Consider the following 20,450-nt stretch of genomic DNA (forward strand, 5'->3'; position numbering starts at 1 on the left):
GACTGAGAGAGAACTGGTTAGGCAGCTGTTTGTGAATTTATTACAGGTGTTTATAGATTTGCTAGAGGTGATCCTTCTTCAAGTTTCCCCAGTGTCTCACAGTTGTGTAGAATAGTTTTGGAGATCAAACAGTGGTACTCTCAGGAACAGTCTACATTTCTAAGAGGTTAAGATGGACTCGATATCAGAAATGCTTTTGTCTGGGGGGAACTTAGGTGCATTTAAAGTGCATCCCAAGTGAAACAGGTATAGCAGAAAACTGTCCTGCTCTGGAGGGCTGGATCAAAGTGGGTAGCAGAATTACTGATGTCAAGAAAATTTTCACATTCTTCTAATGCAAAAGTCTTCAGTGGGATTTTATGAGTTCATGACAAGACCACTTCAGATGTCTTGCAATACCTCACAGTATCAGATTACACCTGAGCAGGGGGAAACAAGCTGTTTCTCTGCCCTTTCTGCTGTTTGATAGAAGCACATTTTTCCTGAGTTTTACTCCTGTTTTCTTTGTAGGTTCTTCAGCTTGTGAGTAAGCAGAACTGACTATTCTGCTCCAGTCACCTGCATTTGAATCTTAACTTGTGAGTGATCTGACCATAAGGGCTAAGCAGGTTGAAAATGAACAGTTCACTTATGTAAACCTTTCCCAATTCTAAATCTACAGGGCAAAAAGCACTGGAATTTATTTTGAGCCTACCCATATTACTGTGTCTGTCAAAGTTTTTTGCCTGAAATATTTTATTTTTTTGTTCATCACTTTCAAAATGTATTCCATAGGGAATGAAAGGACTTTTGGGCATAGACGTTCATATTTGGAAAAAGAAATGCAAGTAAATAGGCATTGCACGACCTCTAAAAAATGCTTATGCTGAAAATATAAATGTGGTCAAGAAAGGAAAGGAGCTAAGAAAGAAAAAAACTCATGAAGATATTCTTCTCTGAGAAGGTCAGAGGGGTTTGTATTTCATTGAAAATGATACATCCATATGATCCCGGAGGTAATACTAGCAGGATGTAAATATTTACATCAGTATGATATTTTAGAGGAACAGCTTTGTTTTGGTGGAACATTGACCTATGGGTTGAAGAAAAAACTACTTAGATATACAGTAGATTAATGAACAAATTAATCATTTTTATAGGGAAAAGTGAAAGATGGGATGTTTTATTATACTTGGCTTCATTGGGTTTTAACCACATGTTCCAGAAAGGAGCATTTAAAAATATTGCCTGTAGCTTTTATTTCCAGGTTTCTAAGTTATAGATATGAATGACCTTTTCATATTTTGAAATGTAATCTTGGTCTTCCACAGCATTTGGCTTTCTTCTTTGATTGAAATCCAAAGGTGGAATGAATGTACAGTGTGACTGAAAATAACCTGTTTAAGCCTGAAATTGCTGGAGGTGTGTTGGCATGCCCACTGCAGGGAAACCCTGGGGATGGCCTTGATTTGAGGGCAGTTGTGTCAAAGTAGCTTTGCAGGGCAAGGAGACGGCAGAGGCAGTTTGTAGTGGTTACCTAATGCTCTTGCAGCCAACTTCTGCTGTGGTTCTGTTTCAGTGCTCTCAGTGGGGGACAGCTGTGAGTTTTGCTGAGGGGATAATTGCAGTATTTTCACACTGGTGGTGTTTTGTTCATTGTGCACATTGATGAAGTGTGTGTGTTTGTACATACACCGTATACGTGCTTACAAAATGTAAAAGGTATTTTATTCCAAAGCCAGTCTGTCTTCTAGAACAAAACCCCACCATTTTGGGATATGCTGAGTGCTTCTCCTGAACAAGTTAAAGGGCCTTGTACTACCGAAATTCCTTCTAAGGTAAATCTTTTGGTTTTCAGTGGAGAGATTTTCTTGTGTTTTCTTGTGTAGGTTAGGATGAGAGGTAAATGTTGAATGAAGAAGTAGAATTCAAAGGTAAGATTAAATTTCATGCCTACTTGTGGGCCGTATTTTTTTTGGTATTTCTTCTTATATGTTCCTTCACTAATTTTATTGGAAAGCACCGCATCTGAAGCTTTTCATCATTTGCCAGCTTGGTGGAGAGGGGTATAATTCTTTCTTGGTTGTATCAGAGTAAATACTACACTTCTAGTGTCTCTACTTTCAAAAAGTCAATATAGTTTTTTATTTTTTCAGTTTAATCATGGGAGCATCCTCTCTTTGTGGCTCTAGATAACTTTTCAGTTACAGTAAGGGATCTCTCACCATTCTGAGTGTTGGATGTTTAAAAAAAAATCAATCTTTTCCAAACTAGTGCAAAGAAGTTTTGAAAAATAAACACTTTCTTATCCAAATTTGGCAATACTTCAATCACTGCGTGTACACAAAGACCAGTTTCTACATAGAAGTAAATGAAAATCTAGTTTTTGGATGTCTTTTTATTGTTTTTCTCCGCCCTTGACTTTGGCTCCTGCAACCTCCAAAAGAAGAAAAAGCTAAAATTCCAATTTAAATTGTCAGAAAAGGTTATATTGCAATGAAGAAATGACTGTAGGCCCTTAGAAGTTTTACTTAGAATATGTTTTTCACAGTTTGCAGACCAGGTATTCTTCAGAAGAAAAAGTAAGGGGCAGAAAAGAATGATGAGTATTTTAACACACAAAACCAGAGAAAAAATAAGATCCAGAATGTCTTGTCAGCTAAAGTTGTATGACCCATACATCTGTTGAGTGTATAATTTAAGACCAAATACAGACAGTACATATGTACAAAATATTTGTAAGATCTGAACAGAACTGATGCCCATTCTAAGCAGAAGGATAATCTTTCTCTTCATCCATTTGAATTCTAATTTTTTCTTGTAGAATGCATGCAGAAATGTTTCAGGGTGTTAAGTAGATGTCTGGGTATAAGAAGAGTTACAGAAAATAACATGCAAATGGGCATTTGGGGTTACAAGTATGACTTCAGAAGTCAAGATTTAAGTTATGGGGAATCATCCTGAGTGCCAGATTTTTCTTTCTGCTAGTAAGTGGTGTCCTTTAGAGTGCAAATTGTCTTAACTAACCTTTCATCATAGAGTAGGTGCTTTGTTCATGTATTCTCTCTTTTTGTTGTTCTTTTTTTTTTTTTTTTTTTAATCTGGACAATGCCATATCACTTCTGTAGAATGTTCAGATATGAAGTGGATGATAATTTTATGTGGAAATAAAGTAGGTGTGCTTTACTTATATAAAAGGTCTTAGTTCTCACTTGAGTAAGTGACCGATCATTGATGGTTAGCTGTAGTTGCTATCTTTTAACTCTAATTCTACCTGCCAGAAAGCTACTTCCCAGTGCTGCTCTTAGGTTAAAAAATATTGATTCATGTACTTAACAAAATGAAGCATGCAAGTGGAGAATATGTGAGATTTTTTTCACATGGAATTCAAAGGCTTCTTACCTGGTGTACTCCTGTTTGCCCAGATCCAGTGTGGGACCTGAGAGCTGGGTACAGAATAACCTTAGGACAGAAAAGCCTGGCAGCCTTAGTTCAGATGAGGCCCATCGGGGTTCTGGAAGATGTCTTCTCCTCTACCAGCTCATTGGAGAACACAGAGCAGATCCAGGGTCTTGGCAAAGGAGAAGGGGAAGCCATGAGCCTGCCAAGCTGTCCCAAGTTGGCACCCAGGGCATCAGAGGGGCTGGGAACCCCTGCTGTGGGCATGGCTCGCTGGCTGCAGAGCTGTTGCTTGCCAAGGGCTTGGATTTGGGATGTTGCAGGTGCGTATGCCCCAGCATTGTGCTGCCTGGCCCTCAGCACTGTTCATCCTTGTCTCCAGAGCCATCTTCCCCACAGTGCCTGGTGCCCACGTGAGTCAGCAGTGGGGTAACAGCTGGGAACCAACTGTGTTGCTACGCCTCATTATTGGGAGGGAGGTATGGAGAGAAAGCTATAATTGCATTTAACATAACCCCTGTGCTCTCAAATCTCCCAAATATAAGATGACTGTTTGCTATTCACAACTTTATTTTTATTATTAGGAGACAGAGGCATATTAGTTAAAATGATGAATGACTTGCTTGCTTATTGTAGGTATTGATTGCTTTCACTTTGTGACAAGTCTGAAATGCACACACTTGAGAAAATCCAAGCAGACTTTATGCACTTGACAGGTTTGACTGAATCGCAAAGGTCTAAGAATTTGTTCAGGAAATTAGTTCAACTTGACATGCATTGGAAAGAGCTGCTCTTTTCATTCATGTATACAGGGCAGGATTATTAGCTGAAAAATAATATCAACAACAAAAATGCAGTAGGAGATTTGTGTGAGATAGTCCTGTTTTCCTGCAAGATGTGGCAGAAGCAGAGGTGTGAATAAACTACATAGAAAGGCATGTTGTACACAGTCTGGTAATCAAGTGTTCTGTTATATATGACACTTACCTTGTGAGTAGGGCTGAAAGTCAAGTGCCTGCAATCAGCAGAGAAGTGTAGATGCATTTCCATTATAAATTAAGTAGTCTAATTGTATTTGGTTGACTTTTGTTGTGGTATTTGAAATTGTATTAGGCCATTTCCTGGCAAGCAGAAGTATTATGTGTTGTTTTTAAAAGGACACGTATTTTTTAAGTTATGAGAGTGCAGGTGTGGCTCTGATAGGACCTGATAGTCCAGGCAAACCCTTGTCAATCTCTTCACCTGCTTCTTAAGATTTTAAACATATTAAAAAACAAAACAAAACAAAATTTGCTGGGGAGGGTGTGCCCACTGGAGCAATTCCAGTTGAGCTGTCTTACTAGTTTTTTCCCTGTCTCATAGGTTTTCTTTTGTTTTCTGTCCATATCAATCTCTTGGAAATTCCTCTGCCAACCTCTACATTTGAGGTTTTTTTTTTGCCTTCTCAGTATACATTGGGAGAGCTAGTTCTATGAATGGTGTTTGTAGACTATAACGATGAAAAGATTTAGCAATAACCAAATTCCTTGGAGGAAAGATTCTTAACCTGACTGTAATACCATGCTAGAGGTCAACTGACAACCCCTGCTTACTTTACTCATGTGGGTTTTGGTTTCGATTTTTGTTGTTGTTTTTGTACAGGCTAAGATGCTCACTTGTGCTTGTTTTTAAGGTGTTGTGGTCATTTGCAAAATCTTGTTTACACTGTGTTGGAAAATTAAGAATTTATTTTTAATTACTGCATATTTCCTTTTTTGTTGCAGCAGAGACTTTTTTAGAGATTAAAGTATTACTGAACCCATTAGATCAAATTTTGTGCATTTTCTCATCCATGAAATTAGTCACATTAGGTGAAATGCAGTAGGTACCTTGTAAGGAACTTGATACTATCTCCAGGTAAAGTTTACAGGTAATAAGAAATGCATGGGAGTATCTCACAGTGACTTTAAAATTCCTTTAATAAAACCTATGACATCAATAAAATATTGAGAAGGACAGAAATAAACCAGGGAAATTGCCTTCTTAAAATGTTCTAAAACACACAAGTCCTCTGTATATGAATACATGAATCTGAATATAAAGGATTTAAGAGTTAGTGTTTTAGATAATGCTGTGTTACACTTAGTATGCCATGTAGCAAGATCCAGAGATGCTATAAATAGAAAGGAATTTTTTTAGTCCAGGAGGGCGAAGAAGGATTGGAAGAGAAAGCAATGACTTAATTAGCAGCTTTACTATTCAGCTCTCTGACAGGCATTCCACATCTATTTGTCATTCAAAGAAACATCAAAGATGAATGGATAATTCATTCATTAAATGGCACCAGGAAGGAGTCACCTTATTCAAATAACCTGACTGATAGTGTCAGTTTGACAAAAATTCCAATTTTGAGTGGTGATCCTTAGATTTATGTGTGTGTATGAGTTTGTTACTGCAGTGTTAACCCTTAGGGACAAAGGATACAAAGGAAATAGCCCTGTAAAGTATCGAAACTTCCTGGGATGCTGAGGGAGTTTGATGCTTTATGGAGACACCTCTACTAGTTGTGTTACAAAAGAAAGATTGAATATGTGTCGGTGACTTGACACTAATGATTCCAGTAAGTCCTGGCGTCTCTTGGAAAATTACCAAGAGGTCTACCAAGGCAAGGTATGCTTGCAGTGTGTTAGGGTTATTGGATCTAGCCTTCTTGTGGAAGAATGTGAAAACTGTAGGAAAAACTCCTCCGATTGTTGTGGGTATTCATTCATTTAAATTCAGGTTCCAAAAAGTTTTAATTACTCTGCTTTGGAAATCGGCGCCTTACCTGTTGCTGCTGGGACTATGTGGTACTTCAGTGTGTTTGGGACTAAAATTGCACGTGCTCCATTATCAAACTCTGAGTTCATTGTTGTGTTTTAATAAATAACATGTAGAACAAACAAAGTCTGCCTTCAAAATGTTTTTGCTCAGTTGTTCTGTAGTAGGGTGAGCGCTTAGACATTCAACTAATACTGTGTAACAATAAAGAGAATTTTCATAGAGGCTGCTGGCAAGAGTGTAGAATACTGAATACAAAGGAGGTATCTAGAGAAAGAGAGGCCAAAAGGTCCTTAGTGACCATCTCGAGGGCTGTGGCTGTGCCTATGGGGAGCTGAAGAGCAAACCAAAGTTCTACCTGCTTGGCTTTCTTTTGTTGTTGTAGGTTACTCTGACATGAGCTTCTAACCTAAATATCTTCCTCTGTCAGAATGTGGTTAAGGTTGTGTCTTTGCTCAACCTTGAAGATGAAGCAGGTCTCCCCAGCTGGGAAAATGAAGATTTCACACTTGTTTCTAACTCTGAGTCATCCTCAGGCATTGCGCCTTAAAATCAAAAACCTATTGTGCATGTATAAGATTTTAGATTCTGTTTATAGAAATCCAACAGTTGCTAGTATTTTCTGTCTCCAGGACTGGCTTTTCAGATAGGAATATAAAGAATGCTGTAGGAGAACAGGTACTTATATCTGAAATGTTTATAAATTGTTTTTTCCTCCTGGTAGTTAGCATGAATACCTACAAAATATTGTGTGACAAAATAGGGATTTTTATGCAGTACAAATGAAAATATTTTTACTTGATTGTAACAATCTGTTCATAATGCTCTTCTCAGTCTTTGACCAATTCAGCTAAGTGCCCCAAATGCCTAAAAGAGTCCTAAGATAATGTATCAGCTCTTATTTTTAATAATTCAAACATAGTAGAACTTTGATATATCAGCAAAATATATCACTTGCAGGACTTGAGGGAAAGGAGAAGTTGGTTTGTGCTAGAGGATTCTCCGTGGTATTTCTGATGTTGTGCCCCGCTGCTCTTCAGTTTTGATGTCACAGCTGAAATAAGTGGGCTAGGATGTTTATCCAGAAGTTCTAGATCGAAGTTTGTGTGCATGTTGGTTCTGTCTGGTTTGCATGTGGCCTTTGGATATTGTTCTACCTTTTTCAAGTCACCCATAGAAATTAAAATTTGGGAAGAACTGAGTGGTGTAAGTAAAAGAAGAAATACAGGTCATGTTGCAAAGCAGTTGGTCTGGGAATCTGACTATATGGTATGCAGCCTCCAGATTGCTGACAACAGCAGTGGAGTTTTCTTTTGTGACAGCAGAGACAACAAATTACATCTTTTAATCGCATCAGTTGGGAGTGCAAGTGAAAAGAGCACACCTGGTACTGATGTGCAGACACTGGGGATCTTGCAAAGTAAAGCCCTTCATCTGATCATTTAAACTTGCCCCTTCAGTTTGAAATGGGCTGGTTTAGACAGTTATCTCCCAATTAAATTGGAAAGCTGAATTAATCTGTATAATGAGATTTGAGGCAGCTAAATGTAAAACACAAAGCAACACAAAGACACCATTACTAAAATTACCTTTAGAGGGGGTCAGTGGCATGACTGACCCCTCTTTCCTTGCCTTGTAGAAGGATGGAGAAGGGGCTTTGGAGGAATAACTCCTGGTGACAGTTTGTTGGGTGTGAGCTGTGTTCAGCCGTGTGCAGCTCACAAGGGAATAGTGTCCCCCAGTGAGCTGCCTGTGCTTCACTGTGGTCATAGGGGTGGCCAGGGGGAAGTCTGAGGGAAAGTAGTGAGGGTTGTGCTGTCCACAGAGCCCAGATAATTGTTGTGTCTGTAATGGAAGTCACCTGCCTTCAGTTTTAACAACAAAAACCATATACTGTTTTCTCAGCCTAATGAATGACCATAACTCACATAAGCAGCCTTGCATATTAAGAAATGAAAGTGAACACTGTGCAGTGTTACCAGAACAATGTATCATGTTCAGTATCTTCTACAGGAAAATGAGAGGGAAGGGAAGCCTCAAAATCTGTCTCATTTCTACTCACCTGAAGTAAATATCTTTACTTATATATTTGGGGTGCAAGATTTGCTCTGTGTGTGCTTTCACGTTTAATGCTTACTTACTGTCTAAAAATGTACAGAACTTCAGTGCCATTTTCTTAAGTCATATAACTAAATTAAGACAGTATCAGAAAGCAGTACTACAGTCAGGAGGTGCTTTTAACCTTTGGCTTGTGATGTGTAGGTGTGAGTTCTCCTTTTAGTTTTCATTGGATTTTTATACTTTCCCCATGAATTTTTGTTTTGTTCTCATTGTCCACTGGACAGAAGTGTTTTCTTAGAATAGAAATTTTTGCTGACATGTCAACTTTGGACTCTGTTATAAAGATAAAATTTGATGTCACAGCCACAGGTTCACAGCAAGGTCTTATTTAAGACAGATAGTCATGCTTGCTTGCTTAAGACAAGACTCAGATAGTAAATAGATTACCTAGCTGTATTGCATAGCTCTAATTATGATGTTATCTACAAAATCAATTTCCTCAGAGTTACAGCTACATGACAAAAGCAGATTTGATAACTTTCCTGTTTATCCAAAGTGGCTCCAGAGGTGCTGAGTGACACAAGTAAAGGGTTGTGACTATAGCTTTGAACATAACTATGTACAATTTCTTCTTGCATTACAGTGCATTTTAGACTATTCTTGTTTTTAAGATATTTTTTGTGACTTGGAATATTTGGAAATTGTTAGTTAGGTAAGAAGGATAAATACGAAACTTCATCTGTATTTATAACCCTTTCTTTTTTTTTTTTCTAAGCAGGAATGAAAATCTGCACAGGTGCTCTCAGTGCAAGGTTGCTAAATACTGTGGTAGATCTTGTCAGGTAAGATAAAAAATAACAGCTATAAAGGGTTTAAGAAAATAGGTATTTGAATACTTTTTTTACAGGATCTCCATGCATTTTGCATGTTGTCATATCTCCATACTGCAATTCATTTGTAGTTTTTGGACAGGGTGGGTAAACATGCTGCCTTGTTTTATTTGAGTGTTTTTATAACTACAAATGTAAGATTCTGACTAGTACAAAAGACAAAATGAAGTTGAAATGTGTGGTGTTTGACTGTGCTTGGTGAGAGGGGGAGGAATAATTCTTAAGCTTCATTGTCTGTAGACTGAAAGCTCAAAGCCAATTTTGCAGTAAAAGAATTTGTATTTCAAGCGTACTTTTTATAATGGTAAATTCTATATTCCAGTTTTTTAAGAGGAAATAAGGGTCAAGAGTGTGTTGAGAAGAGGAGGCCTTAAGGAAAACTGCATCTCTGAGGAGTTTTTCAAGAAGAAAAGTGGTGCATGGCAGGAGGACAAGGGACAACAGGCTTAGGTTGAAAGACCAGAGGCTCATGTGGGATACAAGGAAAAGCTCTTGACAGCCAAGAGGTGGAACAGGCTGGACACGGTGTTTGTGTGATCTGTGTGTTTGAGGGTTTGGAGACCCAACTGGATAAATCTCTGAGCTGGGTCTGACCCCAGAGCTGACCCTGCTTCGCAGCTAGAGATCTCCATAGATCCATTCAACGTGACTTATCCTGTGATTCTATCCTACAAAATAGTTCTCAAAGGTGTTCAGGCCTAAAATCTTAACTTTTATATTTGACTTGTTTTGTCACTTCGGCATGTGTGCAGCAATTGGCAGGACTTTGTAAGGTATAACAAATATGCAAAGCATAAATGACTGGGCTGAACAGAGCAGAGAAGCAGGCACCTGAGGTTTGAACCTTAGCACCTGTGGTTTGAACCTTGAAGATTGCCTTATAGAACACTTGAAGTTTGCAATGGTTCCTCATAGTTTTGCATTATGATTTCTTTTTTTGGTGGGAGGGTGAAGGTTGGTAGTGGTTGTTTTTTTGGGGTGGGGGCGTTTTTAAATTTTTTTTTTTCTTTTCCTACATAGAGCAAATTGAAGAAAATAAACTAGAAAAAATACACTAGTAGTGATAGTCTATAAAATGGAAATGAATTTAACTTTTTAAGTTAAGTCTTTGACATTCCAATGATCATGGAATGAAAGCATCATAGAATGGTTTGGGTTGGAAGGGACCTTAGAAATCATCTTGTTCTATGGGCAGACACCTTCCACTAGATCAGATTGCTCAAAGCATTGCTCAAAGCATGCCATTCGACCTGGCATTGAACACTTCCAGGGATGGGGCATCCACAGCTTCTCTGGACAACCTATTCTAGTGCCTCACTACCCTCACAGTAAAGAAGTTCTTCCTAATGTCTAAGCCAAGTGTACTCTCAGTTTGAAGCCATTATCCCTTGTCCTATCACTACATGCCCTTGTAAACAGTCCCTCACCAGCTCTTTTGTAGGCCCCCCCTTAGGTACTGGAAGGCTGCTGCAAGGTCTCTCAGCCTGTCTCCATAGGAGAGGTGCTGCAGCTCTCTGGTCATCTTTGTGCCCCCCTCTGGACTCGCCCCAACAGGCCCCATGGTCTTATGTTGGGGGACCCAGTGCTGGACGTAGTGCTCCAGGTGGGGTCTCACCAGAGCAGAGCACAGGGGCAGAATTCCCTTCCTTGCCCTGCTGGCCACACTGCTTTGGATGCAGCTCAGGATACAATTGGCTTTCTGGGCTGTGAGTGCATGTTGCTGGGTCATGTTGAGCTTCTTGTCAACCAACACCCCCAAGTGTTTCTCCTCAGGGCTGAGCTTGTCACATATCATGTGCTTCTGTAAATAATTCTGCTTTAGAATAATCTGTAGTGTTCTCAAGATGCCACAAATCTCTCCTTTTGGGGATTAAAACACATGGAGAGGGAAAAGAGGAAGATATGTCATTTTGATTCATCGAATGGCAAATGTGTGCAACGTGCATTAGGTGCTTACTGTAGCATCAATAATAATGCCACAGGTAGATTTATTATGGGAGATCATAAGGAAAACATGGCTGTAAAGGCTATGAAAGACCAGAGTACTTGCAAGGTAAGTTTGAAACAAATCTCTTCTAGAAGAGTCATTGGTAAAGCTTCTGTTGGCAGATCTCTAATGAGAAATGAGACTGTGCTGGCACTGACCTGCATGATCAAATCTGCAAGGTGTAAGGCAATAACTTGTTCCAATTTAGATGTAGAGACAATGGAGGTAGAAACTGGAGCTTCCTCTTTGAGAAGCACAATTGTGTGAACATTCTTCAAGGACTCGTAAGGGATAGCCTGAAGCCATCTTGAGTATCTTTGCTTTGTGCTTCCAGCTCTGGGGTTCACATGCTTGAAGCCATCTGTAGTTGTAGGTGTGAATTTCAGTGACACAGGCTACTGCTGCTAAAAGTAATCTGCACTTAACATGCTGTGTATTTGCAGTTACATAATTTCTTGAACTGTTAATATAAATAAATTAATATTGAATTAATGTCTGTAATATCCTGTGATATTAGGTAGCGATAGAGAATAACAGAAAAAAAAAATTATTTTGTAGTCAATGCAGTGAATTCATTGGGGTTGATGACTAGAAACGGATGATCCAGATAAAACTGAGACCAGCCAGATGTCTTTCCTCTTGAGGACTGTCCTCTGATTCCTATTTATTCTAATAAGCCAGCTAAACTGTTGTGCTGCTCTGGTTTTATAGCAGGTGTTAGGAAAGCTAAACCAAATGCTTTGTGCCCTACTTAGCCTCTGTAGCTTAAGTGCAATTCGTTAATATGTGCACTTCTAATTGAACTAATTGGTCAACAAATAAACAGCAGGGTATTGTTGAAACAGCAGTTTGCACATTTAAAAAAGTGAATATTGGCAAAGCAGGACTATTTTGGTTTTATAAATACAGATAACTTTGAAATCCAAATTATGCAGTTGAATTTGCAGTTTACACTTAGCTGCAGAATGATTTGATTATTTTTAGATGTATGATCCTGCAACTCAAAACACTTAGGCTTAAAACCTGTTACTTTTCTGGAGTTTTGTAATAAATACATTAAATGAAATCAGAATTAATATAAAAATCTAACTTAAAAAAAAATTAATCTCAGTAGGTGTACTAGAATAAAGGTGGATTTTGTGAAAGAAACTTCAAAGCAAATGCAGCAGGGGATTTCTATTTCAGAGTGCACCAAAAAGAGCTATTTTTAAAGCTGCAAATATCTTGTTAACATCTTCATTTGTTTTAAAATGTCAAGTGGTACAAAAAGCTATCTTCAGGCTAACATTAAAGAGAAGAAACAGTCTTTGGAAATGTCTCTCTTTTTGGGAATTGAAGTGAGAATAGTTGTCCTTTAAGGGAAAATGTGTATGTAGAGGCAGTAGTCCTGAAAAAATTCTATATACAAGTCAGAATATCCAGTTTTTACAAATCTCCATAATGTCTATATTGAAGATTATGAGTGAGTTGTTCCAAATTTCAAAAATTCCCATTATTTTTCTTTTTCAGGCCAGTTGAAGCAAGCTGTTTGCGCTTTTACCACTTTACTTTAAAAAATATTAGAAATGTGGAACTGGAACTTATGACAAGAGATCCTTTGGAGTGACCTTTTTCAACTGAATTCTAATTTCAGGATCGAGTCCATATAGGCTTTTTGCTTGTAATTTTTTTTCCTTTCAGTCAGACCTCGTTGGTTTTTGACCCTATTTGGCATTCCCCTGTTGAAGCCCTGTTGTAGCCCCTTTCCCACTTGTTGATGCCTAATTTCATGGGTTACCTGCCTTCCAGCAATGTTATGTTGGTTGGGTGTCTCTCCAAAGGTAGTTATCATGTCTGCTGCTCCTCATAATCACTTTTGTGATGTTTATTGATTATGGTGCATCCCACAGATTGGGGAACAATGATATATATGAGAATCCCTGAAAAATGGAAGAGTAATTTCAAGAGTGGCATTATCAAACATTATTGAAATAATGTAATAAAATGTCATAATTAAAAAAAAGACATTCAGTAAAAATTCAAACAATCTTTCGGAAATTACAGATTATTTGCTTTTAACAGATCAAAACCTTCCAATGGAAAAATACCTGCTTTGATTTTTTTTTTTTTTTTTTTTTTTTTGTTAATCAGCTCTGGTCTTTAACAGCTTTTTATTAGCACATTCATCTGTAGGAAGCATTCATTTTTTTTGATCTTGCATTGAAGACAAGGGAAACCTTTGTTTCATCAGCACTGGTTTAGGATCTTTTGTAGATTCAGGCTCTGTGGGGAGACAGCAATAGCATACATCTGTGAAAGAATGGATGTGCACTGGCAAAATCTCTCAGCTGAAAATATGCAAGATATTGCAGGCATTTGTGAGGGGTCTTTGCCCGTGACCTGAGCCAGCAGGAGGTGATCCTGGGCCTGGGCTCTCCAGGGAGTCATTGGAGCTGGTGTGGTGCTGGTGCAGCCGGCAGACTCTCAACCTGCCACCAGTAAAGGGCTCTGTGCTGCGCCATCTCTGAAGCCATATGGGTGCTGACCATTTTCACTTGGGTAAAGCCTGAGGGTTTGCACTTGGGATACACTGAGATTGAATGAGATACCATGCTTTGGGAGGAGATAAATGGAAGGATATTCTTTCCAAGTTTCTAAGTGTAGTGAAGCCTGGAGGAGGAGGGTTTTGTATTGCCCGGCACTGTTCACTTGCCTTTTTTGCCTCCTTCTATCAGTGTTAATTTCTAACAGGGGAAAAAGAAATAGTTGCAAAATTGGAGGACCTTCCTTGGCATGGAGGACAAGGGTCATACCAGGTGGCCATGTCTCTGCACTGCAGTGTTTATACTTGTGCCGGATATAGAATATAAAACGTTGACTGAAAGCCAGGATACACAGAATTAAGAAAAACCTCCCACAAAGAAATGTGGGACTAACATAAACCCAGCCAATAAGTATTGTTAGAGACTGACTTTAAAATTAGATCTCTCCAGGGTCACTAATCTTTGTTCTCACATTATCCTGTAATTTGTATCCATGCTGTATTGGTAGTAAGAAAAAATATTGTTGAATTTAATTTTATTTAATGCATTTGGAGCTTTCCTCTCTCTCCCTAACCAGTTGGGAATAAGTGACTGGCAGTCCCCATTCCAGCGCCTTCTGCAGAGGAATCAGAGTGATTCCTTTTTGGCATTGGTTTTGGCCAAAGTGCTGTTTCATGGAAGCCACATGTTTGAACTATTCTTATCACATGGGAATGCTCTCAAAGAAATATGGCATATGATGCTATGTGGTACAGCATATTTCATCTCGTTAGGGCTTTATTGGTTGGGTAAGTTATTAATCATTTTGATATCACCTCTAACATGCTTAAAATTCTGTGCAACATTTATGTAGAGGAAAAAATTTGACAGATAAAGGCTTACTCCTAGGAACATTTTTAGTTTAAGTTGGATAAAAATGCCAATAGAACTATATTACACAGAATGATGTCTGGACATTTACAAGCATGACCTTGTTTTTTCTAGACAAGGATAATTCTATTCAGCACTAAATACTTAACTTTTATTTGTCAGACAGCATGTGACAGTAACTGTATTTGGATTAATGCCTTCTTGGTGTCATTTTTTCCCCTTACAGAGTTATGGGTAAAAGAAATGAAATCACAAATCTCTCATGTATCTGAAAGAAATAAAAAGTTCAGTTTATTTATTATGTGCATGCCACAGGGGAAAAAAAATCCTAAATTAAATAGAATAAATGCTACTGGCGCTGAAACCTAGTTACCTGAAACAATTCCTTCACTTAAATTCAGCTTAAGAATAAATCGTGTGATTGCCTTTGGAATCTTTCTAACTTGCATGTCAGCATCTCCAGGTCTGATGTGCCCTTACACATTGCTCTGCCATTTTCTGGTTTTTTTTAATTGCTGAACATGTACTTAACATTAGACAATCATTTTCTCTGTGGCACTCACCTCACAGGAGCTGTTTTTCTGAGTTTCCCTTACTGCATATTTGTGACAAAATGTCACCCTTCAGAAGCCCTTGGTTCTGAGTACTTGTCATTGTAGCAAATTTTTGTTGTGCCCTTTTCTTTTAATTTGCTTTTAAAACTATTTGAAACAGCTGTGTGGCTTCAAACATAAACTGTGAATATGCAAATAAAATGTGTAAATATGTAGTACATTAATGAGATGGACTTAGAGTTTTTTTATATTATAAACAGAATTTTGTGCTTGTAGAACAGAAGACAAGAAAAAAAGTGATCAGAAATTGTTTCTTCCAACATGTTTCTTTAGCTGAAGACTCATTCTTGCGCCTCTCCTGCACTAATCTTGGGGCAGCAATGAATGGTAGAGGAAAAAAGAGACATAATTCAATGTATAGCAGCTTTCCTTTATCTTGTCATCCTGACTCTCCTCGGCAGTCTCTCCCTGCTATTCTAATCAAAGTGGCCCATGAAAGAAAAATGGCAGGTTTGGGTAATATATGAAACTAAAATATTGTTGGTTCTGTCTTCAGTTTTGGTTTCAGTGACCACTCCTGGTCTGAACTGTGAAAAATATCACCACCAGTCCTCCCAGCTGTGGGCATTGACCCCTCATCAGCTCAGGGATGTTTGGGGACAGTTTTTGCAGCACTGAAAACTTGACCATTGCATTAGAGCAGCTGCATTTAGTGAAATGAATGGACTCTGAAGGCCTCTGCAGTCTTGATTGCTGAGTGAACACATGCCTAGGGTTTTGTGTATGTTAGTTAGCATCCTTTCTGGTCCTCTCCAATCTCGTGAAGTAAGCAGCTGCATACTGTTGCTGCTTCATGCCACAACAAATGAGAACCAGTGCACATTGCTTTGAGCATATTTGTGTGCATATATAGCTATAGATAACTATATGTATAAAATATGTGTGTATGTACATAAAAAAATAGGATACAGGTTATGTAAAATAAAATGCTCTTTATTTTCTTTTTCTTCCTTTTAAAAAAATCCTGATAGAAAGAAGCTTGGCTGGACCACAAGCAGGAATGCGGGTGTCTTAAGAGCATTGAGCCCAATTTTCCTCCAGACTCTGTCAGACTTGCTGGCAGGATTGTTTTTAAACTAGTAAGTGACATTCTTTTAAATTGATTCAGTGCAGCAGATTCTGAGAAATGCTTTCTTACTCTACATTTTTAATGTAATTATGAGCTACAAGGCTGAAGTGACTGACAATGCTGAAAAAAATTGGACTGCAAATTACATTACAAGTTAACTGATTAATTTGCAGAAGTGCTGAAAGGATCAAGAGATACCAAAATGGACATAATTAAGCTCAAGGGACACGTTTATTGACTTTCTTTTCTTATGTCTATGTGGTAGCATTCTGAGCTTATTCCTGCCTGGAAGGAAAACGCAGGGAGACACTGCTTTCCCTTTAATACTCCTGAAGTTATTGGTGCTTTTCTATTCACTTAATGGAAGCCTCATTCAGTGTTGTTTGAATGAGTGGTAAGGACAGAAGCACTGGTAGCTAGACTTTTCTTTAGAGGGCATAATGCCATGCTGTCCATGTTGGGTTCTCTTAATCTCAATTACTTTTTAAAATATTTTTCTAAACTCTCTTGGAAGTCCCGGGTGTTTGATATTCCCATGGTTGGATTACTTTATATGGACTAAATTTTCTGTTAGTTTAAGCAGCTTATGGATGTGTGGGATTGTAAATCAAAAGGGATTTGCTCATTTTTTTGCTGAACCTGCTGTGATGCTGTCTGTGTTGGATAAAAGTGTGGACATTTGTTGTGGACTGAGGTGATAAAATATGATTTCACATTTATTTTATACATGGTTGGGAAGAGTTTGTGCATGATAGTTTTTAAAAGGCAAATATGTACCTAGTAATAATGTGCATTAATTATAGTCACATGAACTCTGAAACTACAAACCCTCATAAACTGATTTCAATTATACTCTGAAAGGCCAAAGTTACTAAAGGTAAGCTTCCCAAGTGTTAAAAAAATTAAAATTAGTAGAAAGTGTTATAGCAACAAAAAAATTTAGGTTTTTAGGGTAGTTTATGGAAAGTCCTGGACTTATGTTGATGCTGTTGGCCTTACCTAATTGTCTTATGGGTTTGTCACATGGAATAATCAATCTTATAGAGTGTTTTCAAGACAAAGCATGCTATGTAAGTGTCAATTATCTGTTTTTCTCTACAGCTCAGACAATCAGTATGCCCTTCTGAGAGACTCTACTCTTTTTCTGATCTTCAGTCGAGTAAGTAATTGCCAGCCAGATTTCAGGAAATACTTCCAAGGTCTGCTTTACGAAAGGGCCATCTCATTTTCTTGCAGCTTGCCTTCTGAAGGTTTGCTCTGTAGAGTAACAGAATCAAAGACAAAAGCCTCTGTGGGAAAGAACAGTTATTTGAAAGATAAAAGGAAAAACATGTCTGTTGTCTTGAAGCAAAACTTTCACCTGACGTTTTGCTTTAATATTTTTATTTTCTCGTTGTACAATGCACATCTTGCCTGCTCATTTTTTAATTTACCCAGTGTCTGCCATACTACGTACAGTGTCAGTATTTTTACATACATATACAAAAATACATATATTTTTATGCTGAAGTTTTACTTTTTTAGTACTTATGTGCTATTGCATAAAGCTTCAAAATAACTTCCAGAAATAGGAACAAAAGTTAAATTTAAAAAGGTTATGTTTATATTTTTCTTCTACATGACTTTTCAATAGAGAAAAAAGGTGAAATTGTGCAGTTATTACTTTTGGGGCTTCACAAGTTTCAACTGCTTGGGTAGAAAAAGATGCTCATTACAATCTCTCAGTAGAGCAAATATTGAAATAGAAAATATTTTTTCCATGTTTTGTGGCATCTTGAAGACTTAGAAAGGAAGAAATACATCCTTGGTTCATTTTTGCATCTTGTTTAGAGGGATTTTCTGGAGAGTAATGTGAATATTTTGATTACCTCAATGTTTTTTAGTATTATTGAGAGTTTTGGCTAAAAACCAACTTGATCTATTGGTGTAGTTAGTTAGAAATGAAACCCACGTAAACATAAAAAATGCAATACATAGTATTAATTTTACTTCTGAACACCCTGACATTCTGCTGCCTTCTCCCAAACTGCAAGGGCAAAGACCTTAATAAGGCAGCAGATTAAAGTAGCTAGAAGGAATACATTTCAATTATTTAAAATGTAGTGATTTTCTGCAATGGATATTCTCAAATCGTGTAACAAACATTTATGGAGAACAGATGCTTCAAATTAAGCTAAAATGATGAAGACTATGGACTTTTTTGCTTCATGACACTGCTGGGATGCAAGGAAAAAAAATATTTATTGTACCAATGGCTGATTGCAGAGTGGCCCAGGAGGAACTGGAGGGAAGAGTCTCCCTTTACAAATTAAATACTGATCACTTGTACAGCAGTTGTCTCTAGTGCAGGCAAAGATTTTTTTGTAACTGATCATTCCGTACAAACTGGGGCTCCTCAGTACCCTTCAGGAGATGATCTCAGCTTTCCTAGACTTGACTGAATACAAGGGGAATAGTGTGATAAGTTGTCTGGAGAGAAGCTTGGTGCTGAGCATATGGATAAACGGTACAAAAATCTGTAGAGTGGCCAGAAGCTTCTGCTAAAATTCTCATTCTGAAGGAAATGGTGATATGGCCTGTGATACAGATGGGATCGCCATCCTCTCATGATACAGAAACAACTGGTCCATAGCCAGGTAGCTTAGGAGAAGGCAAATGACAGATCCACATTTAGTGTTTCATCTGTATTTACTCTGAGTTTTAATAACAATTCCTGTGGAATCTTCTTAACTCCACAGCACCAAGTGTTTAGGACATTAGCACATTAACTGAAGCTGATGCTTAACAGACTACAGTACAAATGGTCTATGCATAATCTTATGTAAAGGTTTTTACTTGTGTTGTTTTCCTGGCTTCCTTGTTATAGAGTGAATAGATGGTCTCTATGATTTTGGGGTTAAAATAATCCAAAAGTGTTTTGGGTTGGTGTGAGAACTTGTAGTAGCTGTGATGCTTTTTGCTGCCTCTGTATGCTTCAAAAGTTCCTGTTATTTCATAACAATTTCCCCATTTCCTGCACAATTTTATGAATGGTGTTGATGAAGTTTTTGGTTTTTTCTGTACTTAGTGGAATCTATACAAAAGTCAGAAATGCATTTTTATTAGAGGCCTAAATATATAGGAGAAAAGATTTCTTTGAAGGGAATCACATGAACAGAATTCAGGCTGTAATCTGAAGCAAAAACATTCTCAAGAAGCTTCTTTGTAATAGTAGATAATGTTTCAACACTAATCAGAAATGTGACAGAATTCTAATTGATACTCCTTTCATCTTTTTTAGGTTTTGGTGTTTTTTTCCCCCGCTTGGGATTTCAAAATATTTTATTTCAAAATTGTTAATGTCACTATGCTGTCCTAGTTTGCTTTACACAATTACTTTTCAACATTACTTTATACTGTTGGTTTATTTTTAGTGTGGGAGATATATAAACTGAATAGAAGCATATAAAGTTTTATATACTTACTGAATAATTATCTGCTTAAATATGTGATACATGAAAAACCCACAAAGCATGTGGAGGCATCCAGCCCTTTATAAAGTTCTTTTCCAATCTCCATAGTTCCTTGAAATTCCTTTGTATACCCTGAATTATTCCTTTATATACCTCACATTAAGTAGGAGGGGTATCTCTGAGCATTATTACTTTTGCTAGTTCTCATTTATCTTAAGACAATTCCTTCCTTCCTTAGTTCTCTGGGCTCTCTGTACGTTAAAGTAATTCAGAAGTAGTCTTTGTTTTTACCTGCCAAGACTCAGTGTTCAGAAAATAGTTTGTTTGCTGTACTATGGGGCAGATATTTTGCTACTTTACTTGTACAAGTATCAAAGTTGCATCATTAAATCCCCATGCCTTATTTAGAAAACTTTCCATAGGCCTTTTATAGAATTTTTTCTCCCCCACCAGGTTTCTTAAACAATTGAAAAAATTTTCTTAAAAACAGAAAATGAAGACATTCACAAATTTAATTTCATTTTTCTTTTGGCCTTCTTTTCTTATGTGCTTTGGAAACGAGGTCTTGATCGTTTTCTATTAAGGTTCCCATGGGACTTTTTTCTGGATCACTAGCTCTGATGTCCTGGACAGATTCCAGTGTGGATAATTGCATTCTGCTCCCATCTCTGTCAGTTCTCCCTGAAGTTCCAGTTGGTTTTGGTATTCATGTTCACATCTGTCCTAAGCTTCAGTGTCCATTTATAACATGCTTCCTATATAATTTCTCTTCTTTAGTCTAGGGTTGTTTTATTTGCCAATAGTGAAA

At 37.7% G+C, this 20,450-nt stretch overlaps 1 protein-coding gene across 4 annotated transcripts in view; it reads left to right on the plus strand.

The window, feature by feature from the left end:
* The window catches only part of SMYD3 (SET and MYND domain containing 3), a 399,660-nt gene that overhangs the window by 37,067 nt on the left and 342,143 nt on the right, over positions 1 to 20,450 (plus strand). For 2 of the 4 annotated variants that reach the window (XM_048299062.1, XM_048299064.1), the window contains exons 2-4: positions 9,014 to 9,080; positions 16,093 to 16,200; positions 17,292 to 17,349. In XM_048299062.1, the coding sequence (XP_048155019.1) occupies positions 9,014 to 9,080; positions 16,093 to 16,200; positions 17,292 to 17,349 (233 nt within the window). The remainder of the gene's footprint in view (positions 1 to 9,013; positions 9,081 to 16,092; positions 16,201 to 17,291; positions 17,350 to 20,450) is intronic. The other 2 variants (XM_048299063.1, XM_048299065.1) reach the window with 1 other exon arrangement.

The sequence above is a fragment of the Corvus hawaiiensis genome, chromosome 3, assembly GCF_020740725.1.
Source record: "Corvus hawaiiensis isolate bCorHaw1 chromosome 3, bCorHaw1.pri.cur, whole genome shotgun sequence".
In the NCBI taxonomy this organism is placed as follows: Eukaryota; Metazoa; Chordata; class Aves; order Passeriformes; family Corvidae; genus Corvus; species Corvus hawaiiensis.